Source organism: Prionailurus viverrinus, chromosome C1 (genome assembly GCF_022837055.1).
Source record: "Prionailurus viverrinus isolate Anna chromosome C1, UM_Priviv_1.0, whole genome shotgun sequence".
NCBI lineage: Eukaryota > Metazoa > Chordata > Mammalia > Carnivora > Felidae > Prionailurus > Prionailurus viverrinus.
The window spans coordinates 199,274,877-199,289,488 of NC_062568.1; the positions used below are offsets into that span (position 1 = coordinate 199,274,877).

The 14,612-nt window shown below is 36.8% G+C and overlaps 1 protein-coding gene across 14 annotated transcripts in view; it reads left to right on the forward strand.

Annotated features, from left to right (window-relative positions):
* Window positions 1-14,612, forward strand: part of EIF4G3 (eukaryotic translation initiation factor 4 gamma 3) — a 315,733-nt gene that overhangs the window by 219,062 nt on the left and 82,059 nt on the right. For all 14 annotated transcript variants that reach the window (XM_047873067.1, XM_047873072.1, XM_047873080.1 and 11 more), the window contains 2 exons: window positions 9,025-9,113; window positions 13,132-13,378. In XM_047873067.1, the coding sequence (XP_047729023.1) occupies window positions 9,025-9,113; window positions 13,132-13,378 (336 nt within the window). The remainder of the gene's footprint in view (window positions 1-9,024; window positions 9,114-13,131; window positions 13,379-14,612) is intronic.

Below are 14,612 nucleotides of genomic sequence, written 5' to 3' on the forward strand. Positions count from 1 at the left end.
CTGAAATAAAATTTGCCTCTGATCATTTTATTTTTATTATTATATTTTTGAGTGTGGCTTGCTAAAAATTTATTTAGCCTTTTGGCATTAAGTTCATAAGGGATATTGGCCTGAAGATTTCTGGTAATTTTCCTGTTTGAGCATCTGGGTAATGCTGACTTCATAGAATGAATTGAGAAGTAGTCCCTCCTCTTCAGTTTTCTAGAAAAATTTTGTATAGAATTGATACTGTTTCTTACTCAAATGATTGGTAGAATTGACTGGTGAAACCGTGAAAAAAATATGACCCATAGTTATTAAAATCAGCAGACAACATAATTAGTAAGTACAGTTATAACTGCATTTCACATGTTCAAAAAGTAGTGACATCCATGACATAATTAGAAACACATAAATGATGGAACCAGTAGACAGAAATCAGCCTATAAAAGACTTCAATAGCACAATCAACCAGTTTGACCTAATTGACACAAAACACTCATCAAATAGCAGATGCATGAGAGCAAATGGCAAATGTAGCAAGATAGATCATATTGTGGCTTTATAAACAGGTTTTAATAAATTTCAGAGGATTCAATTTAAAGCAAGGATATTCTCTGACCACAGTGTGATTAAAATGGGAATGAGTAAGAAAATTATCTCTAGAAAATCCCCCAAATATTCAGAAACTAAATAACACCCTTCTAAATAACCCAAGAGTAAAAGAGGAAATCAAAGGGAAGTGATCAAGTATTTTCACCTGAACAGAAATGAAAACCCAAATCAGAATTTGTGCTTGAATTCATTTTCTATTGCTGTTATAACAAATCGTCACAATCCGCATGGCTGAAAACACATAATTATTACCTTACAGTTTGAGAGGTCAGAAGTTCAAAATCCATTTCATTGGACTAGAGATGGGAACAAAAATGTATTTTTTTCTGGAGACTCTGCTTTTTCCATTTTTATAGAGTCTACCTACATTCTTTGGCCCTGTGTTTTTCTTTATCTTCAAAGCCAGCACCAAACGTCTATGATTCTCCTGCTTCCCTCCCCCTTGTATAGACCCTTTTGATCCCATTGGATCCACTAGGTTAATTCAGGATACGTGTCTCCTCGTCCTGAGATCCCTTAATCACATTTGCAAAGTCACTTTTGTCATGTAAGGTAACATATTCACAGGGTTCAGAGATTAGGACATGGACATGTTTGGCGGTACATTGTTCTGCCTACCACATAGCTAAAGTAATATTAAGGTGGCAGTTTACACCACTAAATAAATACGCATATTAGGAGAGAAAAATGGTCTCAAATTCATGACCTCGGCCTCCATCTGAAGAAACTGTTCAAAGAGCAAATTGTGTAAAATGAATTAAAATCTGAGATCCAATGTAAAACTTGGTGTCTATCTGATAACACCATATTGTGTAACTGAAATTTGCAAAAAGAAAAGAACTTAAATGTTCTCAACTCCCGTTCCACATACGTATATATGTAAGGTGATAGATGTGTTAATTAACTAGATGGAGGGGATCTTTCCACAGTGTATGCTTATATCAAATCATAATGTACACTCTAAATATCTTACCATTTTTTATGTCTGCTATACTTCAGTAAAGCTGAAAATTTTTTTTAAAAGAACAAATTCAACCCAAGGGAAATAATAAAAACAACAGGAAAAATTTTAAAATAGAAAACAAAACAAAATCAGATGAAAAAATTGAGAATATTAAAAGTATTAACAAACCAAAAAAAAATTGTTTTTAAATTTACATTTTTGTTTTGATTCCAGTTAACATAGAGCATTATATTAGTTTCAGGTGTACAATATAGTGATTCACCATGGAAGTAAAAAATTTTAAATTGTGTGGTAGATGTATATTTTTGGTAGAATGTAAGTCTAGAATCCTCATTTCGTTTTGTTTTGTTTTTGATTCCAGTGCTAGACCCCAGGCAAACCAGCTTATACTATTTAAACTTATGAGAAGAAGTCCTAGAGCATTCTAACCTATAATTGGAAGCATAATCACCAAGCCATCCATACATTTCAAATAGTAACCCCTGAGAAGATGCTGAAAAACGGACAGACTTACTCTCTAGTTTTTCTTTTGGTTGACATCTCAGTGAACCATCTTTTTTACATATTTTATCACCATTATTCTCTTTTTCTAGTTCATATGAAATCGCCATTGTAACAAATAAAAAACTTACCCTTCTCTCAACTGGGTTTTTCTTTGCTCTGCCCCAGTTTCTTAGAAAAATCATAAGATTTTCCTAGATTCTCATAATGATCTGTGGAAGAAAAAAAAGATTAGGATCCCCAGCCTCAAGAAACTTTAGATAAAATTCTTGAATATGATGTAATCAGAATGAATGAATGCCAACTTTTAGGATTTCAAAACCAAGAGGAAACAAAGGAAAATAAAATGTGAAAAAATGATAAAAAAGATAGGAAAGAGATAAGAACTGGGTGTTAAGAGTCAGAACTCTCACTGGAAGTTCCATCATGGAACATTCTACTCTTTATGTACAACCCTGTGACCATGTACAGAGGCCCTTCCTTCCCTTACCGATTGTGAAGTGTCTATTCTTAATAAGGCTTCATAGCCTCTTAGAGTTGGGTTTCTTCAGTCCAGAGACTCAGATGAATCTTAAGTCTTAGAACTGAGGAGTTCATGTTATATTCCAAATGAGTAGAGAGCTAAAAGGGTGACTTTTTATAATTTGGGGTCTCTGGGTGTTATGTGGCTATAAGATCTTCAACTGGTTTGCTTCCTTTAGGCACACCTAAACCATCTCATTCTTGGTACTGGATTGGGGGGTGGGGGGGGGGGGAATGAAAACCTCCTGCCGAACCAGAAAATGGTCTTCACAAATGTAGAAAAGAAGGAAGATAGATTTATTATTGAGTAAGCATTAAGACGTCAATGAGCATCACAGGCAACCCACTAATAAGATGGCAGACAGAAGGAAATCTCACCCTTTCATAAAGCCAGGCAAATATAATTCAGTACATACATGTTCTCAAGATATGATAATTTGTCTTCATGTAGTAGGATTATACCAGCAACGACCGTTGCTATTCTGGTTCATCCCAAATTCTCTTGGTAGTTAGGGTGTCCATCTGTTAGTTGCCTTTATCCAAAGGAGAAATTAAACTTCTTGTATGTTTGTGATAAGCGGGTAGTTGCCTAGGGGTAACTCTCATGAGGAAAAGGAGAGAGATGGCTCCCACACTTTAAGTAAAACTTCCTGAATGGTAAACCTGCCTAGAGTCTTCTTTAAGCATTTAAAAAGATTTGCACATGTATCAAAGGGATAGAGGAGAGATTTACAAGCTTTCTCTAGGCAGAGAGCTAAGAAAAGGGGAAGTAGAAAAGGTCTTTTTTTCTTTTTGGCACCAGAAAAAAAATTTAAGTTTTATTAACCTTTAGTTTCCTGGGTATCTACTTGACTAGTGAAGAAATAACTAATAAAGTAGAAATAATATAGTAAAGAGAAGCAAGAATACCAACATGGTATCTTTAGTAAAAGTGGTTTTCAGATTTATATTGGAAAGCTAGTGGAATATGTTGGGACTAAAAATTTACCTCTCGTGGAATCACCTCTTTCACATTCTTTTAACCTATGTGGAATGATGATGCTTTCACTTCTTGTTACAGAGCTAATGTTCTCTCTCATAGAGCTCCATGAGTTCTCCTACTTCCTCTGTAATTCAAAAGAGCATATGCTGATTCCACCCATATATGGAATCTAAAAAACAAAACAGATGAACATAGGGGAAGAGAAGCAAAAATAAGATAAAAACAGAGGGGGACAAACCATAAGAGACTCTTAAATACAGAGAGCAAACAGGGTTGCTGGCAGGGTATTGGGTGGGGGGATGGGTGATGGGCTAAATGGGTGATGGGCACTAAGGAGGACACTTGTTGGGATGAGCACTAGGTGTTATGTGTAAGTGATGAATCAGGAAAATTCTTTCCCTGACATCATTATAACACTATATGTTAACTGATTTGGATTTAATGTAAAAAATAAAAATAAAATAGGGACGCCTGGGTGGCTCAGTCAGTTAAGTGTCTGACTTCTAAGTTCAAAAAAATAAATGAATACAATAAAATAAAATAATCAAATAAAAAAGCACAAGCAAAATTCTGATATCCTCAATCAGGTTAATAGTTCTTAAAATTTGTTTTAGTAGTATATTTTTATAAAGAGCAGTCCTAAACTATAGAACAAAACACCTTTTCCAGTCATAGAAGATAAAATAAGCTTGAAACAATGAATACAAATCACTTTTAAAAGTTTCACTCTTTTATTTCTTCAAATTTTATATTACTGTTATAAATATTGAAGAATGGAGAAAAGCCCTCCATTGTTCAAAGATACAGTCTGAGTATTAGCATTACACTTTTCGTCATTTCCCTCTAGTCTTTATGTTTAAGTATTTTATATGGTTATAAATGTAGTATGGGCACAATTTTTTATTTTGCCTTTTTTCTTTTTGAACCTAATCTTTTTTAAGCCCTTGGCCCAGTTTAACTAGCCAAAAGCTGAATCTTTGTGACTAGAAACAGATCATAAAAATCTTTGCTGTGACTTGGTCCTGGTCAGTAGATTGAAACGTAAGCAATTGATTTCCATCTGAAGGTGGACTTCCTATGGACTAGTCGGGAAAGTTTTTTCTTTCGTCCTACTTTTTTTTTTAATATAGAACTGTATTATTCTTAGATTGAGAACCTTATTGTACAACAAAGGTTTTTATGTTTATTTATTTTGAGAGAGAAAGAAAGCCAGGGGGAGAGGCAGAAAGAGAGGAGAGAGAATCCCAAGCAGGCTCCATCTCCCAAACCTTGAGATCATGACTTGAACCTGAAATCAAGTTTTGGACACATAACCAGTTGAGCCACCCGGGTGCCCTTCTTCCTACTTACTGTTGGCTAAAGTGACTTAATAAAAATCATGCATATCAAACCCTTTTACAGTTCTTTACTTCTTACTATATTTTATTTAGCTTTATCTTTCATGATTTACTTGCTTTCAAATTTTCCTTTTCAAATACTAATCTGTGAAAGTTTTTTTACCCCCTTAATCAAAATTTAGTAGATTGAACATACAGGAATTTTGACTAAGTTGTTCTGTTTTGACAGTTTCTACTGTCAAAGATCAATACTACAAAGCTTTACATTCTTGTTTGCAGTTCATTTAAAAAAACAAAAATTTGGGGCGCCTGGGTGGCGCAGTCGGTTAAGCGGCCGACTTCAGCCAGGTCACGATCTCGCGGTCCGTGAGTTCGAGCCCCACGTCAGGCTCTGGGCTGATGGCTCGGAGCCTGGAGCCTGTTTCTGATTCTGTGTCTCCCTCTCTCTCTGCCCCTCCCCCGTTCATGCTCTGTCTCTCTCTGTCCCAAAAATAAATCAACGTTGAAAAAAAAATTTTTTTTTTAAAAAACAAAAATTAGAAAACTAAATATATAGTGTGCATATACTTGTATCTTTTTTTTTTTTTTTTTTTTTTAATCTTCATTCATTTTTGAGAGAGGGACAGAGTGCAAGCAGGGGAAGAACAGAGAGAGAGGGAGACACAGAATCAGAAGCAGGCTCCAGGCCCTGAGCCGTCAGCACAGAGCCTGACGTGGGGCTTGACCTCACAAACCGTGAGATCATGACCTGAAGTTGGCCACTTAACCGACTGAGCCACCCAGGCGTCCCTGTACTTGTATGTTTTAAATGCTGGCAAGTAAGTAGGCCAAAGCATTCAGGTATCTCAGAGATAAGATATTTTTCTAACTTTATATCTGTTTAAATTTTATGAGTGGAGAGCATGTAACTCTTCATGAGTTCAAGCTTGCAACTTGGTGTGGAGCCTGTAGCTCTTTGGTAGACCATCTTATAGTTAATCACGTAGTAATAGGAGCCTAATCTAAGGTGTAGGCATTGGGAATGGACTATTTAAGATGGTCTCTTGGATATAATTCTCTTATTCTAACTAATTCATTATTAATTGTCTTGTTAAATCAGAGCGTTGATGCCTCTGTCTCCCTACCTTCCTACCTTTTCTTCTCCCAGCTGTAGCACAACCAAAGTTCACTGCACCTCTCCACCAATGTGGTAAGAGAGGGATTGTATATCATAATCTCACCAGATACTAGGTATGTGGATATCTGGTTCAGGTTTTCAAAGACTTGCATATCTGCTAAAGAAGTGTGTGCTTTCTCTCACTTCCTTTTGTGCATTTCTACTTTAAATCAGAACTTTAAGTAGCCACTTAAACAGAGTAACAATTTCTGCTATGTAAGTAGCTCTTTTTTAAAAAGCATGTTAAATGTTTTATGTTGTCCAGGAAAGAAATGTGTGGTTGTTTTTTATGTTTTTGAGTTGTGGGTATGGTTGATATATTCTTGAAAAATCAGTTGATCTACATCTCTGGGTTTTGTTGGTTAGAGGAAACTACTCATGAGTGTATATATCATACCAAAGAATCCTTCATAAAGTGGTCTTCCCTATTCTGTGAATGGAATTTAGAACTAAATTTAAGCATGTATGAAATAAAATTTAAAATAAAATGTACAGGGCACCTGGGTGGCTCAATCAGTTAAGCATCCAACTTCGGCTCAGGTGACGATCTCAGGGTTTGTGAGTTCGAATCCTGCATCAGGCTCTCTGCTGACAGTGTGGAGCCTGCTTCGGATCCTCTGTCCCCTTCTCTCTCTGCCCCTCCCCTTCTCTCTCTCTCTCTCTCTCTCTCTCTGTCTCTCTCAAAAATAAACATTTAAAAAATTAAGAAAAATAAAATGTACGTGTCACTCAAACTCTGTAACTCTTCAAAAGGATTCTGCTGTGGAAGCAGAATTAATCGCAAGCATTTTGAAGAGATGCACATTAAATAGACTGGTTATATGTAGAAGTTCCTTAAAAAAGAAGCGACCACTACATACATACACACCTGAATATACATATTCAATATAAGACCGTGAGGATATAGCAAATTGCCCATGTTTACACCCATGTTTACCAGAATCTTAGTTCCATACTTTGAGAAAATAATTTACTTTGAGTAGGTCACCAAGGAAGATTAACAGTGGTCTGATGTTTTTTGTTTATTATAGTCCCTGAGGTGAAGGCTTTTCCATCTAGTTATATCTAGTTATAAAAAAGTGAGGTGTATGTAACAAAGGAGATTTACAGAGTATTTTTTATAATGGTGCAGTAATTTTGAGAAGAATGTTAAATGTTTCCTTTTCCTTGTTCCCCAGAACAGTGTGAGTGTTCATATTGTACTGTTCTTCTGAAAAAAGAGTGGGCTCTTCAGAGAGTTTGGATGGTTTAGTCTTAATGAGTGATGTTACATTTCTGTAGGGAAACAGTACATGGTACCCTTCAGCTTTGTGTTTGTTTCTTTTGATAATGACTCCATTTGCTAAATGGACTTTTCTTTGATTCTTCTCTCTACCTACCTTCCTGTCATACCTTACTTCTCTGTTGACTCATGTGTTGCCTTCAATGGGATCCTTTTTTTTTTTTTTAAGTTTATTCATTCATTTTGAGAGAGAGAGAAAGAGCAAGGAGGGGGCAAGGGAGCAGAGAGGGGCGGGGGGTGGGGTGCAGAACATCTCAAGAAGGCTCCACTATCAGCATAGAGCGCAACGCAGGGCTTGATCTCACAACCCTGAGATCATGACCTGAGCCGAAGTCTGTCACTTAACTGAGCCACCCAGATGCCTCTGTAAGATCCTTTTAATAGCTTCTTTTTGTTCTCTGATATTTAAATAGTCTTTAAATTGCACATCCAAGTGTTGAATGGTTTTGTGGAATTACAAGTCAAATGAGTTTTTAAAAATCCTTTGTAAGGGCACCTGGGTTGCTTAGTCAGTTAAGGGTCCAGCTCTTGGTTTTGGCTCAGGTTGTGATCTCAAGGTTTGTGAATTCAAGCCCCAAGTCAGGCTCTGCCCCGCATCAGGCTCTGCACTGTCAGTGCTTGGGATTGATTCTCTGTCTCCCTTTCTTTGCCCCTCCCCTGCTTACTCTCTCTGTCTCTGTCTCAAAATAAGTGGATAAACCTCAAAAAAAAGAGGAAAGAGAATGCATTTTAAAAAATCTTCTGTGAGCTTAATTTTCCATCTAGAACTTCTGATACAATATAATAATAATTGAGTAAAAATTAGGTTTTCTTTCTTGATTTTCTCCCCAGCAGTATGAACGACTAGACCAACAGGACTGATCTGAAATGAGAACTGAATGTTGTAGAAGTGCTGCCTAGCTAATGAAATCTTAAAGTGTCCTTTTGTTGTCTAGAGGCTTTATTTTATTTTATTATTTTATTTTATTTTATTTTATTTTATTTTATTTTATTTTAATGTTTATTGATTTTTGAGAGAGAGAGAGAGACAGAGCGTGAGTGGGGGAGGGGCAGAGAGAGAGGGAGACACAGAATCCAAAGCAGGCTCCAGGCTCTAAGCTGTCAGCACAGAGCCCGACACAGGGCTCAAACTCACAAACTGTGAGATCATGACCTGAGCCAAAGCCGGATGCTTAACCGACTGAGCCACCCAGGCGCCCCTAAGGCTTTAAAAAAACAGAAGTTGGAATTTGATATTTTTTGTGCTTAGGTATCATCTAACCTCACTCTTAACCTTTGTGGTTGAATATGCAAGGGACCTGAGATGTGTGACTTGCTTTAGGTCACATAGTTAATTAATAATAGAAGCAGACCCACGTCTAGAATTGGCTGGTAGGCCAATTTCTTGTATAGATACCACATACTGAATTATATGCCTGGCTATGTCCTAACCATGAAACAGGATGAACCTAAACCACTGGTTGAAAGGCTTTATGTGCTGATGTGAACAATTTGTGCCTAAGATACATGCCATTGCAGTGTCTGGGCCACAGCTACCCAGTTATTGACTTGATCATTCTGCTGTTTCTTCTGTGTGGGTGAAGCCCTCATTTGGCGTGCTAAATTTGAATATAGGTATCATTTAGACTTAGTATTATCAAACATGACTTTGCAGTGGGAAGTAATGGCCCTAATCTTGTATTTCAGCTCAGACAGCTGTAACTGCACCAAAGATGTGGAAAAAACCAAAAGATCGGACCCGAACCACTGAAGAGGTGTTGGAGGCAGAAGTGGAGGTAAGGGGCAGCAGTAAATCTCTTTAGCTGATGTTAGGCATTGTGGGGCCATTTTCAAGACAAGTGTATATTTTTATCTCTTTTTTGAGATCCTGTTTTTCAAGGAAACGTGAGCACATAGTCTGATTTTTTTTTTTTTTTTTTTTTAGTCCACAGAATTTTAAAAAGATTGTTGGTAGCATGTTCAGTTTCATCAATTTCTTGTCTTTCAAAATGTCTCTTCTGCAAAACTAAGTTACTGTTTAATTTTGGGTTAATCCCTTAACCCTATCAGTTGAATTTGTCCGTATAGTCACTGGATGGAAAGACTAATCTGGTAAAGAATAATGGAAAGTTTTTTCAAATACCCATTAGCAGTAGTGATAGAAATCGTCAGGTACATTTTAGGGAAATTCATTTTTCCTAAATTCATGTCGTCTTCTAACTGGATCCCAGGAATATAACTTTTCACATATGATTTGCCTGTTTGAACTAAACCATTCCAGATTTTGCTATAGGTTACAGCACAACAGGAGATAAGGTGAGGCAGAAACAAGGGCAGAGTCAGTCCGAAGGAGTGTTCTAACAGATTCATAGTCTATAATCTTCATATCCTGAGTGTTATATACTGAATCTTATAAATCAAGAGTAATCTAAAACATCTGTATGTTGCTTTTTCTTGAACTCTTAATGTCTGCTTTATTAAAATAGTTCTTACAAGTGTATAGGGTGTTAACATTAAAATATAGAAATTATTTTAAAGTGATTTTAAATACATTTATTTCAAAAGGCTTTTCTATCTAGTTATAATTCTTACCCTTTCGAAGCAGTTCACAGTACCCCTTTGTTACTTCCCCCTGTCCTGTCACTGCTTTTACATGATGCTCTACTGATGTCACAGTTAGTCCCATAGCAACCACTAAAATGTTTCACGGAAGCAATTTCAATGTGGTTATCAGGGGATAAGAATTACAGGAATTTGTCGAGGGGCAAATAGTTGCTGCACGTGTCTTGCAGTTTAACAAGAAAATGTTGCTCCTACAGAGAATAAAATACCTTCCAGAGACAGGGGAGTCCCATACATTCCTGGTATAGCTGTAAGAGCTTCCTAACCTGGTTACTCTTTAGATTCCGCTATTTTTTATTCATTTTCTTGTTATACTTTATGTTCCTTTGCTAGATTTCTAAGCATTACTGAATTAAATGGGAAGGCCACCACTACTGTGCCTGCAGATGAATTCTCTTCTTTAGATCAGAGGTTGGCAAACATTTCCTGTAACCGTTCAGATAGTAAATAGTTTAGATTTTGTGGGCTATATGATCCCTGTCACAGTTCTCCATTCTGTTTTTGTAGGCCACATGCAGCCACAGATAATGTGTAAGCAAATAATTGTGACTAAATTCCAGTAAAACTTTATTGGTCAACATTGAATTTAAATTTCATGTAATATTCATGAAAGTATATAGTATTCTTTGGAATTTTTTCAGCTACTACAAACGCAGAAACCATCCTTACCTCGCATACTATACAGAAACAGTTGATGGGCCAAATTTGGCCCATGAGCGATCATTTGCTAAAACCTGCTTCACATTGTTATTCTTCATACATGAGAACTGTTTCAGCTCATTTTGAATCCATCACTTTTTTCTTTACTTTATGGTTTATTTTTGATTATTTGCACACAGACTTTTTTTTTTTTTTTTTGCCTCCAGATATCCTAATTCCTTGTCTTTCCTAAATTTGAGCATTTATTAGAGTAGTTTAGTATATACTGGGGTCGTTATCTTTGTTTTCACTGATTATCAAGCTCTCCTTTTCTTAATGGATTTTTCTCAGCCTTTCAAAGAATGTGTTTCAGGTTCCAGCATATTTTTGGTTATATATTGGGTTATATCACTGCAAATATTTTATCAAATTCTATAAATTGTAGTCTACAAGGATAACTAGAAGGATGATTCATCTTAAAATTGATGCTCAGGGCATCTTTAAAATACCTTTTTAAATTTTAGTGTATTTCCTCTGTTATCACATACATAGTTGTCGGTCTGCTTTTCTAGCACTTTAAAAACTCATGAGTTAAATAGGCAGTTTTATCAACTAAATTCTTCTTTTAACAAGTTCCTATAAAAGTTTAACATTTTACAGTCCAGCCCATAAGGTGTTTTCTTTGCTTCAAGCTGGTTTTCTTAGTAAACAGTTTAGAAACTGTTAGACAGTTACAAACTAGTTTAATATAGCGTCATCCAGCTGAAAGAAAAATAATCATCATAAATACTTAATGCAGCTAATTTTGTGGATTTCCTTGAAAAATATCCTTCTAACAGTGTACCTCAGACACTTCAGTGGTTCTGTGTTCTCTAAAGTATGGTTTGTCATCCATGGAAACAAATTTCTTTATACTTCTTTTTCTAGTTAGAAATTAACTTTCCAAGTAATACATTCTCTGCTTTATATCCAACAGATTTTCTCTTGTTGATTTTAGGTACAGAGTAGAGGACATAATATATTTTTTTCTCTAAAATAACATTTTTCTTCATTTTACATGATCTGAAATCATTTCAGCTTTTGTCTTCTTGAAATTTTTACATCTTTCTTTTGATTATTTCCATAATATGTTTTCCTTTTAGGGGAGTGGGGGAAAGCAAACGTGCACACAGGTGTATGTGTGTGTGTGCATGTTTGCATGAATTTTTTGTTTTCATTATAGAAGCAAATCTGAAAAACCATCTGTTCCTATTTACAGCATTTGAAAATGTAGTCTTTTCCCATGATCTGATGTAGTTTAGAAGAAAATTTATTAGTATTATACCTGTTAAGATATTTCATTTATATAACAGAGTAGGATTTGTAGCTCCTTAATTTTTTGAAAAAACAATTTTGTAAAGCAATTAGGGTAACCACTTGCTTATGTATATGACATTTTTTAAAAAATTTTTAATGTTCGTTTTTGAGAGAGAGCACGCACATGAGTTTGGGAGGGGCAAAGAGGGCAATACAGATAATTTCAAGCAAGCCCCACACTTTCAGAGCAGAGCCCGATGCGGGGCTTAAACCCACAAACTGTGAGATCATGACCTGAGCCTAAATCAAGAGTTGGACGCTCAATTGACTGAACCTCCCAGGTGCCCCTACGTAAATGACATTCCTTCATACAGTTCTCTGTTGAGCTTCTATTTTTGGCTCTTCTGGCGTGAATCTGTCAGTTAGAATGCATACTTCCTCTGAGTGTTTGTTCCGAAGAATTGTTTTTAGAGTACTTACCTTTCATGATAAAGAAGAACTTAAAGTTCATAGAGAACTTTGCCTCAGGGAGTTTTGACGGTTCATATATAGCCCTCAAGAAATTAATTTTTCTTTGATATCTGAAACTATGGTGGTCAAAAGTAATCTGGTGAATAACCTCAATTCCATTTTGCTTTTTAAAAGTAAGATGCACTAGAACCCAGATTCCTCTGTAGAGGAATATGTGCCAAGCACTTTTCCATATGTAATTTGAATAAGGTCACAACCATAGAGAATTCTGAGAACAAGCAAACAAAAATAGATTTTAACTAACAGGTGGCTTCCTTGTAAAATGAGGGATAATCAGCTTTTTGGGGCCCAGATGCTCTAGTCATCGAAATCTCCGTTTAGCAGCAAGAGGGCAGCACAAAAAATACCCTCTAGTGTTTCTTTTTATATTTGTTGAGCATTAATGGCAGAGGTAGGAGTGCTTGATTTAGATTTCTGACTAGGACTCTTTCGTGTCCATCAAGTACTAGGATTAACAGTTCTTTCCATTCTAACCTTTGGTACATTTAGATTTCATTAGTCATGTTAAAGCATTTCAGTAGCCATATGACTTGTCTTCGGTATCCCAAGAGATGAAATGAGAAAAGTGTTTTAAATAAACCTAGCATTCTAGTGCCATGTGCTGAACACAGACATCCTTTTTTTGAGTGGCATGTTTTCCCCTGCCTTTTGAGGGGATACATGTAGGTCTTCATGCATATTTACATGATAAAAATGATGTAACCTCTGTGCTCACTTATGCTTTAGCCTAAAGCTGAAGAGGAGCTTTCAGGCGACAAAGTACTTGAATCTGAACAGGATAAAATGAGCCAAGGGTTTCATCCTGGAAGAGAACCCTCCGACCTAAAAAAAGTAAAAACTGTGGAAGAAAATGGAGAAGAAGCTGAGCCTGTACGTAATGGTGCTGAGAGTATTTCTGAGGGTGAAGGAGTAGATGCTAATTCAGGCTCCACTGATAGTTCTGGTGAAGGGGTGACATTCTCATTCAAACCAGGTAAGTCTATCCCATCCCCCCCCCCCCCACCTTCCTATTTGTGTCTTATCTATTCACCTTACAGAAATGTTGGTTCCTGTGGAGAAATATTGGATGGAAGGAAGAGTCTCGTCACAGAGTAATATTTACAGAATAGATTAGCAGGCATAAGTTAGTGACTAGCAAATCCAGAGTTCTGTGTGGGCGGAAGTGATATCTGATGCTGGTATTCTGCTTTACTGGCATCGGAAGAGCTGCTGGCAGAGGATTTCAGTCAGTGCTAGTCTGGTGGGACTCAACAAGAGAAATTGAATTTTATTTAGTTTACTTGAAAAAGGACTATTTCGGTGCTATTTTGTGTTCATCATTTCACAAGCCTTAATCACTTAACCCTTACTACATGCAATGCACTGACATTTTTTACTGTATTCTCTTCTTTTAAAAATGTTGGGTTACAGGGTCCCTGGCTAGCTCAGTCAGGAGAGCATGCGACTGTTGATCATAGGAGTCTTGGTCATAATAAGTTCAAGCCCCACATTGCGCATGGAGCCTACTTAAGGGCAAGAAAAGAAAAAAATAATTTTAAAATGTTGGTTATAATTCACTAAACTAATTTCACAACAGAAATTTGTTGACAGAAATTACTCTGTAGAACAGAACTGTGATAATCAGAAGCAGTTCCTATGTACCTGCGGTACTGTGCCCTGTGAAATCCATGCTATGTCTCAGAGGGTGTTTCATCTTTAGGTACTGTCCAAATACAAAATCTCTATCCCAGTATATGTGAACTGCGGTTGACTTTGAGATTAATAGAGAGGTTTGCATGGATATGTGGGGAAGGGTGGTTCATTTGATAGAAAGTTTGGGATGAGTGCAGTTTTTCTTGGCCAGCCAAATCTGAGTGACTTCTGTGCGAGGTAGGGTTGGATTGTAAAATGTCAGACCTCAAAAAATAATCCATAGACAGTGGTTGTCAAACTGCTGTTTTTAACCCTTTTAATAGGTTGTGAAATTAGTGAGATACAACCAGCATTTGTTAAAATAGACAACAGAGGGGGGGGCGCCTGGGTGGCGCAGTCGGTTAAGCGTCCGACTTCAGCCAGGTCACGATCTCACGGTCCGTGAGTTCGAGCCCCGCGTCAGGCTCTGGGCTGATGGCTCAGAGCCTGGAGCCTGTTTCCGATTCTGTGTCTCCCTCTCTCCCTGCCCCTCCACTGTTCATGCTCTGTCTCTCTCTGTCCCAAAAATAAATAAA